We start from the raw sequence: 14,907 nt of genomic DNA, 5'->3' as shown, positions 1-14,907 counted from the left end.
TACTCATTTTAATAATAAAGGATGTTTATGACACGTGACAAGCAACCAGTCCATTATAAAACGTGCAAAGAGTGCATGTCTGCCTATTATAGAATCAAAATCCATTTTAGATCACAATCGGAAGTTATTAAAAGCACTCGATGATGATTTAAAGTGGGTTTTGATCAAAAACGTTAATAATTACATACATTTTCAATGTAGCGTGATGCTAATTGTACCTCTAATTATTTCAGATGTATTCTTGTAAGCAATATGGATATTTTGTGTTTCTGATGGAGAAGTTATTTATCTTAATTTAATGCTGTATATTGAGCAGCGGACAATGTAAACCACACGAGAATCACACGCTACATGAAGAAAAAAAACATTGTTGGTCGGCGCCCCCTAGCGTGCAGGCGTGAATTAGCAGAAGGCGAACATTCGTTTCGCACTCTGTGTGAGAGCAACATTCGCGGGCGATTCGCCTCGCCTTTTCGCATCGCGCTCAGTGTGGAAAGGCCTTTAGAGTGTACATTGGATGTACGCTAGCCTGTTATGGTTTTGGTCTGTTTTTTGTTTTGAGTCATGTCTTCTGTCTATTCAGTTTCGGTTTCCTGTATATTTGTAGTCTAGGGCTGTATCCGAAATCGCCCCCTATACCCTCAAATAGTCCACTATTTGAGGGGACAGCCATTTTAAGTGGTGTTCGAAACCATAGCGGATGTTCTCTAGTGCACTCATTCAATCCCACAATGCACCGGAAAAACGAGTGTACAACCGATGTACACTCAACTGCTAGAGAATCCCCAGAATGCACTGTGAGAGTCGCGCGCCGAATAAATTCTTGCGTCTCGCCAGAAGATGGCGCCCGCAGCTGAATCATCCATTCATTCATTTTAGAAGCACTCGTCCACGGCGTAATACAGCGTAACACAACACAGGTACAAAATGAATTGTAAATTGACTATTAGGGTTTATACATAATTTCCGTAACAGAGTTCAAGATAAATCCTTCAATCTGACTACTGGAGCTGCCCGTATCAAATGATTATCAAACAGCAAGCAAACTATGTAAAAGCGGCAGTTCTTCCGGTGCACTCGATGTCCGAATTCACTCATTTTCATTCACTCCTTCAAGTGAACTGTATGAGTGGACTAATGTAGGGAATAGTGAATGAGGGTATAAGGGGCGATTTCGGATACAGCCTAGTTGTAGTTTTTCTGTTGATTACCCTATCATTGATTCCAGGTGTGTCTTGTTTGCTCATTTGTGTCAGCCATTATATACCCCTGTGTTTTCTGTGTTGGTTATTGAGTCTTGTCCTTGCATTGTCGCCTCTGGCTTGCTCACTTGGGGACACTTAATTTCTAGCGATTATCGTCAATTTGATTTCACAGATACTATTTAAACTAAACTGAGCTAGACAATTACATCTCTGAATTCAATAATGAAATGCCTTTAACTGAAAATTAAGTGTTTAATCTTATTTTTATACATTACTGACACTATCCTCCAATTTTATACTGTTAAGTACTTTGACACAATCTGTATTGTTAAAAGCGCTATATAAATAAAGGTGACTTGACTTGACGATTGACTTGGATGAGGAGCTGTGTCACATAAAAGAATAGTCTGATTTCCTGATGTTGTACAGTGCAAACCTGCAAAACCTGGCCATTGTTGAAATGAGAGTGGTAAAGCTTATCTGGTCATCAAACACTTTGCTGATCAACCTCCACCCGATCTGCATCAGAACACACACTGCCCATACGTTTGCATTTCTCTAGCTTGTTTATTTGTGTAGCATTCTAATAAATAAAGCATAGTACATTATACATAGTGACATTGTACATTATGGATATTGTTGGCTCTTGCTTGCCTATTTTCTAATTGTTTGGATAAAAGCATTGCTTCATTGCACAAGAAAATTGTTTACTTTTATTGTTATTAGTAGTAGTAGTAGTAGTATGTGTAACGTAGTAACATGTTACATTTTTTTGATCTGAGCAATTATGTTTGTAATGAGTGGGGCGGTGCTGAGAGCCGTTGAAGCAGAGCGAGGAGTAACGATTGTGCTTGTGTCTGTTTAGTAAATAGAGAGAAACTGCAAATTTAAATCTGCTTCTGATTTTTTTTTTTTTTTTTCAGATCGCTTTCTTTTTAGAGAGTGAAGCTGCCCCTCATGCCCTCCCGTTTTCTTCCTCCCAGGAACCTGTGAGGAAAAAATAGCGGGGGCAAAGGGACTAAGCGCTCAGCGGCGAGTGAGCTCACGCCGCCTCAGATCCCGCGTGCCTCGCCCCTGCAAAGCAGAGAGGATTCTCCCCTCCTCTTCGAGCACACGGACCACCGTCCCTCGGCTGGTGCGAGTGATGTGGTCTCGTTCGGTGCTGTCGAGGACGAGCTGTTAGATGACAGCATGCCTCTAATAGGATCAGACGCGGAGGAGATGTCGGGCTCTACTGTTGACCCCGCCCCTTCATCGTCTGACGAGCCCAGTGACTCGAAGCCAGGGATGGATGCCGAACTTTTCCACATCCTCTCTAAGGTAGTTGACGAGCTGGGTTTGGATTGGTCTACACCGGAGGAGCCCACTCGTAGTCGTCTGGTCGAATGGTTCCTGCCGGTGCGCTGTTCGGCCCCTCGTCAGCGAGCCTCTCTGTATTTCCTGGAGGTCCATGACGAACTAACGAAGTCGTGGCACGCTCCTTACTCGGTTCGCATTCGCCTTAACTCTTCTTCTGCTCTCCTCAGTGGACGGCACCGAAGAGGGTTACAAGAGGATGCCCCCCCTCGATGAGGCAGTGGCTGCACACCTTTGCCTGCCCTCCGCTATCGGATGGAAGGGCCATAGGGAGGTCAATGGCCAACCTAGTATTGTTGGAGCGCCACTTATGGCTAAACCTCACCGAAATCAAGGAGGCTGACAAGGTCCCCTTCCTCGACTTCCCCTTCTCCCCTACGGGGCTCTTTGGACCTGCCGTCGAGGGATTTGCAGAGTGATTCACCGTGGCTCAGAAGTCGTCCCAGGCCATGCGACACTTCCTGCCGAAACGGTCCAGCTCGGCAACGGCCACGAGTCGCCCCAAGCCTGCTCCAGCGCAGCAGCTAGCTAAACCTGTGCCGTCGCCTGCTTAGCCTGCTCAGAAGCGTGAGCCAAGCGCTACCCATTTCCTAAGCGTCAAGGACCCCGGCCCAAGCTGACCTTGGACCCTGCGCTCCCGGCGTCGTCCTGATCTGCTGGAAAGGAAGAGGAGGGGGCAAAGTCTCGCAAACACCGGACCATCCCTGAAACGGCCTCTGTTGTGCCTTCAAGCACCCCGTTCGGTTCCGGGTGCCAATGGCAGTTTGTTTGTCACAAAAACTGTTGTGAATCACGGGTCCGTTCCAAAAGCGCCCTCACACACAGCCGCTGTTATAGCAAGAAAAATAAAAAACAAACATTTTCAAAAAGAGAGCAAATTTCCTCTTCCAGTTACCAAGTGTGTCGATATCTGCAAGGCGACTCACCACCCGAACCTTCTCAAAATGAGACCCCTTCAATACTGGTTGAAACTTCCAATTCCGCCCCATGCGTGGTGTCATGGACACATCCGCATCAGGGTTGACCAGGCCTGCGTGTCAGCCCTGGCCCCCTGGAAGGACCTATGGTGGTTCGAGCAGGAAGTGACAATGAGTTTGGTCTACAGAAGAAAGGTTGTCATGACAGATGCCTCCAACACAGGTTGGGGGGCTCTGTGCGATGGCAGACTGACCTCCGGCTCCTGGACGAATGCGGAAGGCTAGCTCTTCGGATCTTCCTGCCAGTCCTGAAGGCATTTCGAGGTGAGCCCGCCCTGGTGATTTATGTATGTCCTGAAGGGACACCACCTGCTAGTCCATTCAGACAGCATGACGGTGGTGTCCCTTCAGGACATACATAAATCACCAGGGCGGGCTCACCACGAAATGCCTTTTCGAGATGGTAAAGCGCCTCTTGGAATGGGCACATCTCAACCTGCATTCATTGAGAGCAGCTCATGTGCCCGGCCTACTGAACCAAGGAGCAGATATGCTCTCTCGGAACAACGTCCCCTCAGAGGAGTGGATGCTCCACCCACAGACGGTTCAGAGAATCTGGCAGATCTTTGGCAGGGCAGAGGTCGACCTCTTCGCCTCCAAAGACAACTCTCACTGCCAAACTTACTTTTCGTGGAACGAGGACGAGGAGGCCCACGAATGGCCCAACCGCCTCCTGTATGCTTTTCCCCCGATCGATCTGATCCCTCAGGTAATCAGACGAATCAGGGAGCACAAGCACAGAGTGCTTCTGGTGGCCCCACTCTGGAAGAACCATCATTGGATCTCAGAGCTATCTCAGCTGCTAATAGCGGCTCCGTGGCCCATTCCCCTGAGACGGGACCTCCTCTCTCAGGTGAACAGAACGATCTGGCACCCCCAGCCCGAGCTGTGGGCCCTGCATCTCTGGGCTCTCGATAGGAATCAATAGATCTCCCTGAGAATGTCCAAAATACCATCTCACAGGTTAGAGCCCTGTCTATGAGACGCCTCTACGCCCTTAAATGGTCGGTTTTATCCGCCTGGTGTGAGGACCATGGCAAGGAACCAACAACATGTGACATATCAGTGATATTGTCCTATTTCCAAGAGCTGTTGGATAAGGGCCGCTCCCCTTCCACGCTCAAAGTCTATGTGGCAGCTATAGCAGCTTCTCACGCTCCTATAGCCGGACAATCGGTGGGCCGGAACAACCTGGTTGTTTTTTTGTTTGTTTTTTATTTGTCACATACACAATTATACAGAGTATAACCAGCAGTGAAATGTGTGCTCTGCATTTAACCCATCCAAGTGTACACACAGTAGTGAACATACACCCGGAGCAGTGGGCAGCCAACGCTGCGGCGCCCGGGGAGCAATTGGGGGTTCAGTGCCTTGCTCAAGGGTCTCACCTCAGTCGTGGTATTGAGGGTGGAGAGAGTGTTGGTTATTCACTCCCCCACCTACAATCCCTGCCGGACCTGAGACTCGAACCCACGACCTTCGGGTTACAAGTCCAACTCTCTATCCATTAGGCCACGACTGCCCCCGGTTGTCCGTTTCCTGAAGGGTTCTAGGAGGCTCTATCTACCCCGACCCCTCACAGTCCGTACATGTGACCTGCCCACGGTCCTGAGAGCCCTCAAAGGTGACCCCTTTGAACCACAACAATCTGCAAGCTTAAAAACACTGTCTCTCAAAACCACTCTGCTGCTGGCGCTAGCATCGGTGAAGCGAGTAGGTGACTTACAGGGTCTCTCTGTAAGGCCTGCCTGTCTTGAGTTTGGGCCTAACGACACTAAGGTTGTCCTAAAGCCAAGACATGGTTATGTCCCTTTAGGCAATCGGAACAACTCTTTGTCTGCTTTGGCGGTCGCACCAAAGGGTCTCCGGTCACAAAGCAGAGGATATCTCGATGGTTGGTTGATGCTATTGCACTAGCATACTCCTCCCTGGGCCTCCAGGGCCCCATTGGAGTGAGAGCCCATTCCACTAGAGGCGTAGCCTCTTCCTTGGCGTGGTCTAGTGGTGTGTCCATGGCAGATATTTGTGCGGCAGCCGGCTGGGCCTCGCTGTCCACATTTACCAGGTTCTATAACTTAGATGAACCAGCCTTACAGGCCCGGGTTCTATCTGCTTAAGTGGCACACGCGTATTAAGCTGTCTATTTTCAGGCATTGCCTGATTCTTCAAGAACGCTCTTAGCCCTATTGCTAGTGCTGAGGCTGTTCTTATGACCGTTGGAACGATTATCTATGCCGGGCTGACCTCTAGGAGTTCAGTCCTCTTGCCTCCTGCAGGATTCTTCCTGCTCATAATTGGTCCCTCTGAGCCTTATTGCTCAAGGCCAGTTTGTATCAGTCGTTCCTCTTCATGGCATGGTGGGATAGTATTTGTTCCCCAAAGCGTCTAGCGACGCAGTACGAGTGAAGTATCGAAAGGGAACGTACTCGGTTACTAACGTAACCTCGGTTCCCTGAGATACGGGAACGAGTACTGCGTACCATGCCACGCCATTCAGCTGCACGACTCAGGTTGACGCTTCAGTCGAATTGGCCTGATTTCCTATGGTGAAGCGTCCGCTTATATAGCCAGATGACTCCCTTCTGGCGGGCTCTGGCGGGCTTTGCCGGCAAAGGCTCGTGCAGCACTGCTGTAGAGCCATTGGTTTGTTTTTTATTCACTACACGAACCAATGGCCGTGCAGTCACACTGCATGATTGAAAAAGTCTTCAGTCCTCAGAGAAAAAGGAGTTTTCCCCCAAAGCGTCTAGCGACGCAGTACTCGTTCCCGTATCTCAGGGAACCGAAGTTACGTTAGTAACCAAGTATGTTCTTGCCACTTTCAATAAACGTACCATCATTTGTTTCACATTCTGTGTTACCATCTTTGAGTCTTTGCCATATTGTGATGGAAGGCCAGACCTAAAAGATTAGCCTGTCAGGAACCAACCCATATGATCCATTGAAGGAACTTGTTGATGTATTACAACATACTCTCACCTCACCTCTTGTGTTTCTACCCAGGTACCTAGAAACACAGTCACTCTTCCTGGTCCACCTTTGTCACCGGTGTACACTATGACCAATCTAGCTCCCTACTCTGGCTCCAGAGAGGGCTGCAAGGTCTTTCTGCTCTGCTGCTCACTTGCCCCTCGAGATGCTGCCGCAGCAATTCCACACTGAGAGAGCTAAGATGGCTTTGATTATTTCCTTACTAATTGGAAGAGCTCTTCAATGGGAAGAGATAATTTGGAACCATCCAGCTGGTGATATGTTTGTGAGTGAACAGCTATTCAGGTTATGCAAAGACGAAGATTTCTCACCTCAATGCATCTAGTGGATGGAATGAGCCAGTGTTACCATCATCAAGGGGTTCACTCTGGCGATGCAGCTGTAACTTCATCAGCTCCTCCAGAGCCAGCAGTAGAGGCCATGTAATTTGATGCCTTTCTCCTATTCTTTGCTGAACGTCTCTGCCAGCTGGCCCAGCGTTTATGTCTGTAATGCAATGCTGAGGGACAAGTGAGGTCAGCATGTCCCATCCTCCTTCCTCGTCCCATGGGGAGTTAGGTGTCAAGCCATTAACTTCCACTCTGATTTTTACTGCCTCTGATGTGTCTCTTACAGTTATTACTCTCCTCAACTCTAGGTCAACCAGCAACTTCATCTTGGGGATGCTACCATCAACTCAAGCACAGAAAAGAAGTCTGTACATCCACATATAAATTCCAGTTTTCCAAAACTGGAAAAGCACTAGGTAGAGGCAGAATGAGCCAGAATGAGCCAGAACTTCGCCACTTGAAGGAGCTTGTCCTGGTCAAGCTGAGAAAACACCATGTACCATATTATACTTAGGCCATCAGTATTTTCACCAGCAAAAAAAAAAAGAATGGTTTTAAGCTTTTTTTCCCTATCTTTTGCTGTAGTGTGTCAGTAATAAATATCAGTTTACATTTACAGAACTGATCTCACCACCATCAAGTCTGTCTCCCTAACTTGAGATATTCAGTTCAGTTCATGGAGTCTCCTAATGAGCTGATGATCTGAATTCAGTGTGTCAAATAAGGGAAACATGCTAAATGTGCAGAGCAGTTGGTCCCCAGGACAAGGATTATAAACCACTGAACTAAATCAAATCAACATTTGTTGTGACCACCCTTTGCATTTAAAACAGCTTTTTTCATATTTTTTCAGGTAGTTTGTAGGAAGGTTTCTTCATGTGTCTTGGAGAATATTGGCTGCTGACAGACTTAAATTTACTGGATTACAATTCATGGCAAAAGGAATGTTTGGAAATGTAAACTGGTATTTCCTCCTGACACACTACAGCCAAAGTTAGAAATAACTGGATTAAAACCATTTTTTTGCTAGTGAAAATACCAATGGCCTAAGACTTTTGCACAGTTCTGTATATCTCAAAGCTGAAAAGTGTTCATTCTATCAGTCCTCCACCCAATTCCTAGAATATGTCATCCGTACTGATGGTATCAAGATGGACGAAGGGATAGTTGAAGCACACAACCATGGTTGAATGATGGTTAAGTCATGGTCAAAACCATCTACAAATCAACCTCCAACACTATCTCCAATTTACAAACTTGAACCATTGATTCATTTAGAACCATAGTCAGATCACAGCTCCTTTAACATCACTCCTAAAGAAAATGCCCAGATCTCTTTCCTGGTCACCCGAGGCCACCCACGCCATTCAACAATTGAAGGACCTTTCACGTCCACTTCTCTGCTTAAACCATGATCCAGATATCAATTCACTGTCAATGTTGATGCTTCTACAACAGGCATGGGTACTGTCCTCTCTGAGCAGTAGGGGAATCGAGCCCATCTCCATCCATGTGCTTACTTCTCCAAGAAACTCACCCATGCAGAGCAAAATTATGACACTGGAAACCGAGAGCTTCAAGAGATCAAACTGGCTCTCATATATTTCAATATGTCTCAGTCTTTCAGAAAATCTGTGTATATTGACAACAACAGTTTATTTTCTTTTCATTTAATATATGATCTTTAGTGTTTTGCAGAAGATTCAAATTCATATAGATTTCAAACAATATGAGTAAATAATGACAAATATTTATTTTTTGGGTGACCAGTCCCTTAATCTGCATGTAGACTCCAGCAACCAACCACTCAGCTGTGCCACTGTTTATAGAATTTACCTGTACTTTTTTTCTTATTTGAGTCTATTTCTATAAAGATACTTTTACTTAGTAAAGTTGTATACTTTATATTTGATAGCTGTCACGAATCTGGTCCATGCACTTCCGGTTAATCACCACCAGAAGTCACCCACTCACCGCATCGACTCTTGCACTACAATCCCCATCATTCATTGCACTGACGACACACACAGCTGTTTTCACTGATTACAAAGCTGATCACACTAATCACTCAGGCTTTATAAACCATGGATTTCCACTTGCTAGATGCAGAGTATTGTATTGCGTTTATCACTCTCATAGCGATAGCTACTAGTGATGGTGAAATTAAGCTTTTGAAAGCACCAAGGCTTTCCCCTCAAGTGTATCGTAAAAAGTAGGTATGCACGATATGAACAATTTTAACCGATACGATAACCGATAATTAAGTCCTTCTCATGGCCGATACCGTTACCGATAAATTCATATTTTTATATTATAATTTTCATATAATCTGCAGTTTGTGCACCCAGGAGAATACAAAATCTAAGATTCACTGATTAAACTGATATTTTAGTAGCTCTGGCCTAACTATAGCAAACATCAGTCCTGACTCTTCAAATAAATGTTTTTTTATTTTTTGTGTAAGGCACCACAATACTTTGTAACAGAAATGGTTTAACAGAATTATGACAGAACTATGGTTTATCTGCAAATTAACAACTCATTAACAACAAATTTATATTAAAATATGTCATGCATAAAGAAATGCATCTATTCAACGTTTTTAGTGCACGAGGATGAGAAAGTTATATAGTCTTTAAGCAGTGTTGGGAGTAAGGCGATACAAAAGTAATGCATTACAGTAACATATTACTATTTGCTGTAACGCAGTAGTGTAAGGCATTACTAATCAATTTTCAGTAATATTTTACTCTGTACATGTTCAGTAACGCTTGCATTACAACACACTTTTAGCCCCCAATTATTATTATTATTATTTTAAATTTAATTTAAAGTCGGGCTCCTACTTTTTTGTGTCCCTAGGGCCGGGCTTCGGGCCAATATTCACGTCATAGTTCAGACACGGGCCGGTCCTCGGGCCTGTTTTAGGCTTCTCCTTATCTTTATATTTTAGACATCCATCAATTATTGATGAAAAAAATTGCCGCGCTGGTGGAAACAACATGAGTCTGTGCCGTGACTGTCAAGAGCGGCTCGACGGTGTTTAGTGTCCCGCAGCAGCAGCGAGCCGTCAGCACAGATGAAGAGTTCTGTTTCAAATATACACAATAAAGCAAAAGCCCCAGCAAAAGTAATTACCGTGAATGTGTCCGGGGGAAATAGTAAGGATTCGCCATCTCCTCGTTAGACACGCCTTTAGAGAGAAGTGCATCTTCACGGATAACGATTGTATTAAATAGTTTTTGTTTTCGTTTTTATTTATTTCGTTAAGTAGCAATTTAAAGCTTTCTTTAGATATATTTATCATGTCTGTGAGGCATGTATTTCGGTTCATTTTTGTGAACGAACGACAGTCGCGCATCACAGATCCGATTTCATTTATCACCTGAGGAGAGTAAGGCGAGCTGACTGACAAGAGTGAGGTGAAAAAGACAAGACGATGGCAGAAGAGTTTCAAAACTAAATGTAAAAGCGCCTGTTTTAAAAATATTTTTGGATTTTGAAAAGCCTGTTGACCTGCCATTTATCTAAGGTGATATCGGAAGGTCTATTTATTTATTTATTTTTTAAACATTCGTTTCTCATTTAGCCTATTTGGTTCCACAGTATTTGCTGATTTTTATTTTATTTAAACTGTGATATTTTTCCCATTATTTTACATCAAGGTGTATGCAGTCCGTGCCTCCAAACTTTCCATCTCACTAATAAACGTTCTACGTTTTATAATTATTTGTTCCTCAGTCTTTACTGATTTTCAGTTTTGTTATAGGCCTACCATGCATATTTAAAATTTGTAAGTTATCTGTTATTTTATATTAGGCATATAGCATGGTGCATTTTTATTCGTTTTGTTAATAAAAGTTAGCTATATGTTCTATGTTGTATGTTGTAATTGATGCCGAATTGCCGTTAATTTAAAAGTGAAAATAAAATACGCACGGTGCTTTTACAAGCTATTTAAGCAAAGGAAAGTGAGAAAACGCAAGCGAACTAAAAACAAACAACTGCTTGACACCGAATTGCCACTAATTTAAAAGTGAAAACAAAACGCGCACAGAGCTTTCAAGCTATTTAAAACCGAAGGAAATCGAGGAAAAGAGAGAAGACTCAAACGACGTCCACCCCCCATCCACCGAGGTGATACCGGTGTTGACACACGTCGATTAACCAGTGGGAAAATTTCCTCACTGTCACAACCCTACTTGATGCCTTTTTGCCTCCTTTCGGAATCCTTGCTGAACACGCGTTGGACATAGCAATGGCATTGTCCTCCTCTGCCACAGAGAAAAACTTCCAGACCGGCGAAGACATGTTCGCAAATAATGACGTAATGAGCACAACACATGCTGAGAGTCACTGCAGTTTAAAGCTGCAATCACTTGCACTTGGAAAGAAGATGAATCTCAGATAAATCAGACTGATTGATTTACCAGCAAGCATACTTTATCGGATCTAGTTATCGGATTTAATGTATTTATCGGAGCAATAAAAATGACGTAATTTTCTCTCATATCGGGCGATAATTTATCGGTCTGATAAATATCGTGCATCCCTAGTAAAAAGGTTCATTACTTGAAGCTTTCCAACACTGCGCACACTAACGACATCTTATGGTCAAAAGGTGAAGGTTATGCATGTCCCAGATGGCCCATTATTATAATAATAATCATTATTTTATGTATATTGTTGATTGTTTCATGTAATAAATCACTTTCTGCTGTGAAAAACCCAAAAGCAATACAAAATATAAGAATAAAATTATTCTAAAATAATTTTTTCTGCGTGGATGCAGTACACAATAGCTTATTAATAAATTCATGAAAGAATTAATAAATGGGATAAATTAACTTGTACAGAAACTATTTTTTTATGAATGTGCTTTGATCAACACATGCAGCCTTCTTCAAATAAGCTTTATCCTTATTCCTAAACCTATGGATTCATAGGCAAGGCATAGGCAAGGCTCATGTAGGCATATATAATCAAAAGAAAAGGACATTATTGTGGAATTGTGAAATGCTTGTGAACTGGTTAGTGAAAGTGCATGTTTAGCTCTAAAATGTCTCAACATGGAGGATGTGTTGTTATTATAAGGAAGCTGTTGAGAACAAATTAGGCACTCAACCTACAGAAGGAGGTCACATGTATTAATATATTGAAATTCGTTTCCTACATTATGTAGGCCTATTATTTAACATTTTATTATATATTGAATAAGCATAAAATACACATGTAAATATTTATTAATATTATAATTATTTATTATTTTAAAATACCAATCTTACTACTACTACTACTAATAAAAATTATTATTATTATTATTATTGTTATTATTAGCTTATTTTATTTGTTGATACAAGTTGAAAATGCGGCCAGACTTCCGAACGGCCTTTTTTCTTGGCTGGTTCCATGCTGACAATTCAAAAGAGCTCAGTCTCTGTTCCGAGGTGCTTGGTACGCGAAACCTGCGCAAGGGGTTCGCGCTATTTTTGAATCAGATTACGAAGCAGTCACGTGGTTGTACACGAAAGTGAAGCTTCGGACGTCTCTGATCACGTGATTATGGCAAAACGAATCAAGCTCCGGTACACTGCTTCACTGCGAGATATTTCGTATTTTTGATACAAGCTTCGAAGCCTCGGCGCAGACCATCACATCACTAATAGCTACTCTACGGAGCCCAAGTCATAGTCATAGTCTTGCCTTGCTTTACCTTGTGTGTTCTCTTGTGTTTTGACTCCTGCCCATGTTTTCTGGATTTACCCTTTTGCCTTGCCATTCGGACTCTGTTTGCACCTCGATTGGATTATTGCTCTTGTACCTGGATTACCCCTTCTGTCAAGCCCCTTGGATATTGTACGCCGATCGCCGACCACGCCTGTTTACTTGAGTACTCTTCTGTTTTGCCCTCTCTATACCTGTTTGCTGTTTGTTCGAGCCTGACTGTTATTAACCATGCCTGTAACATGCCTGTTATTAACCATGCCTGCAAACAAATTATTGTATGTACAAATTATGTACACTTAATAAATGTTGAATTAGCTTTTAAAGGGGTGGTTGACTTTTTTTCTAGGCTTGATTGTTTATGGGGTGCAGTCTAACACATGTTAATGCTTCATTTAAAAAAACAAAAACATTTTCACATAATTTACCTTTATTTTACTCCGTCCCTTCTCCTTTGAACGCTCCGATGATTGCCTGGTTTTATGAAGCCCCTCCCTCAGAAATACATGATAGGCTCAGATTAGTTAGCTGGTCTAGTGTGTTGTGATTCGCTAAACCACCTAGTGCTGTCCAGAAATGTCACGCCTCTCACCTCAGAAGGCAATCCCGTTGTATTGTAAACAATGGCATTGTCAATATTGCTCAACAATTTGAGCCTGACTGAGAATATAAGTGGAGAGGATTGCACAGAGCCTGTTCAAGCACGGCTCTAAATGGTATGTTTTTTGTGGTCTCATACTTTGATGCACTGTCATTTGTAAATGCTACTGCTTATGTTAGCTTTTAATATACAGTTTTATCCTGATTAAAGCTTTAATACAGCACGGCAACCATATGCGCGTCCACGTATAACACTTCTCATAGCTATGTGAAAATTATCTGTCTGTCTATACACAAACCGTACAATTGGAACACAGTTTATTGGAGCTGACAAACTAATGATCAGGTGAGACAGAGAGCGATGCAGAGCAGAGTGTGTGCAGAGCAGGGGATGTGAGGCACAGGATTAACAACTGCTGCTTTAGAACATATGATTTTTAAATTTGTGAATCCATTAGAATCGTTAGAAGACAGAATCGCTATTCATATATGAATAGATTTTTACGTGCACCCATCCTCTTCTCTGAAGCAGCACAACATGGCCTCGCCCCCTTTGCTGCATGTTCCCAGGGACGGGGTTTATCTGGGTTTGTGACATCACAAACCCAGGAAGTAACTCGTTGTAGTCCCTCCGAGCCATTTTTGTAGGCATTAAACTGTCAGAATTTTAAAAGACAATATTTTCGTTTGCACCGAACTTTCAGTGTCGTAACTTATGAGATATTGCAGATATTGTTTATGCTCAAACAGCAACATTACACACTACTAATGTTTAAAACGTGAAATCGCAATCAACCACCCCTTTATACTGTGAAAGTAATATTTACTTTTTGCCAGGCTTTCATGCATAAACACATGAGATCTATCAATCTATGTACCACATGGTTACTTCTGATTTTTAGGGGAGTTACAGAGGAAATTACCTTAATATGCCCACACATATGGGTGTATGGATGTGGACTCACATTACTGAGAAGCTCAAAGGCCTCAGTCAGAGCCACGTCCAGCATGCCTATACCTTTAGCAAAGAGCTTATCAAGACGGTCACGGAAATGCTGTGGAGAAAGCACAAACACAACCTAGCAGTTAGAGACTATGTCATGCTGATGTGGATTGTGCATAATTTTTTTTTTTAAGTACAAACTTTCTATGTGGCAGATAAGACTCACTTGACTCCCACCAAATTGATGCTATGCTGTCCTTCCTACTCCACTGACAAACTTTTAAAAGCCTTTTTTATCCAGATAACCTTCAAAGTGCTGGTTTTAAGGTGCTCAAAATCATTAATACAAAAAGATGACAGTAGTTTTTCCTCCCAGCCTGGAGTTTTCAGCTTGTCTGCATGACCCTGAAACTGACTCTGATTCTAAGCTTTGTTTTACCCTCTGGACTCTGGTCATTAGTCTCCCTGCCCCTTCTGGTTCTGAGCCTGGACATTGTCTCTTGCTTCCTTTGTCCTTGACTTGAGCTTCACAAAAGCTATTTTGAGTTTATGCTGTAACTGAGTTCTCTTTTGCCAAACCTGACACTGACCAGTGGACAACACAGTTAGTTATGGTTTACATACAGGTATATCATAAAATGTACTTACATCTTTGTTGGTAACGTCAGCTTGAACCAATGTTCCGTTCAGACATGGCTCCACATAATGCAGCTCCTCGTTGTACTGCCACATACAAAATAAATACATTAAGCAAGACCAGTATGGGGATAGAATTGTTTTGT

At 43.0% G+C, this 14,907-nt stretch overlaps 1 protein-coding gene across 3 annotated transcripts in view; it reads right to left on the bottom strand.

Annotated features, from left to right (window-relative positions):
* The window catches only part of LOC306848563 (voltage-dependent calcium channel subunit alpha-2/delta-3-like), a 235,059-nt gene that overhangs the window by 140,281 nt on the left and 79,871 nt on the right, over window positions 1-14,907 (bottom strand). For all 3 annotated transcript variants that reach the window (XR_013782255.1, XM_079383198.1, XM_079383197.1), the window contains exons 9-10: window positions 14,774-14,848; window positions 14,148-14,237 (exon numbers count right to left, since the gene is read on the bottom strand). Coding sequence is in view for 2 of the 3 variants with exons in the window: in XM_079383198.1 (XP_079239324.1) it covers window positions 14,148-14,237; window positions 14,774-14,848 (165 nt within the window). In the remaining variant the exon portion in view is untranslated. The remainder of the gene's footprint in view (window positions 1-14,147; window positions 14,238-14,773; window positions 14,849-14,907) is intronic.

The sequence above is a fragment of the Barbus barbus genome (genome assembly GCF_936440315.1).
Source record: "Barbus barbus genome assembly, chromosome: 28".
Lineage (NCBI taxonomy): Eukaryota > Metazoa > Chordata > Actinopteri > Cypriniformes > Cyprinidae > Barbus > Barbus barbus.
Note: the sequence above shows the minus strand (reverse complement) of the source record. Positions and strands in the feature narration are given on the sequence as shown.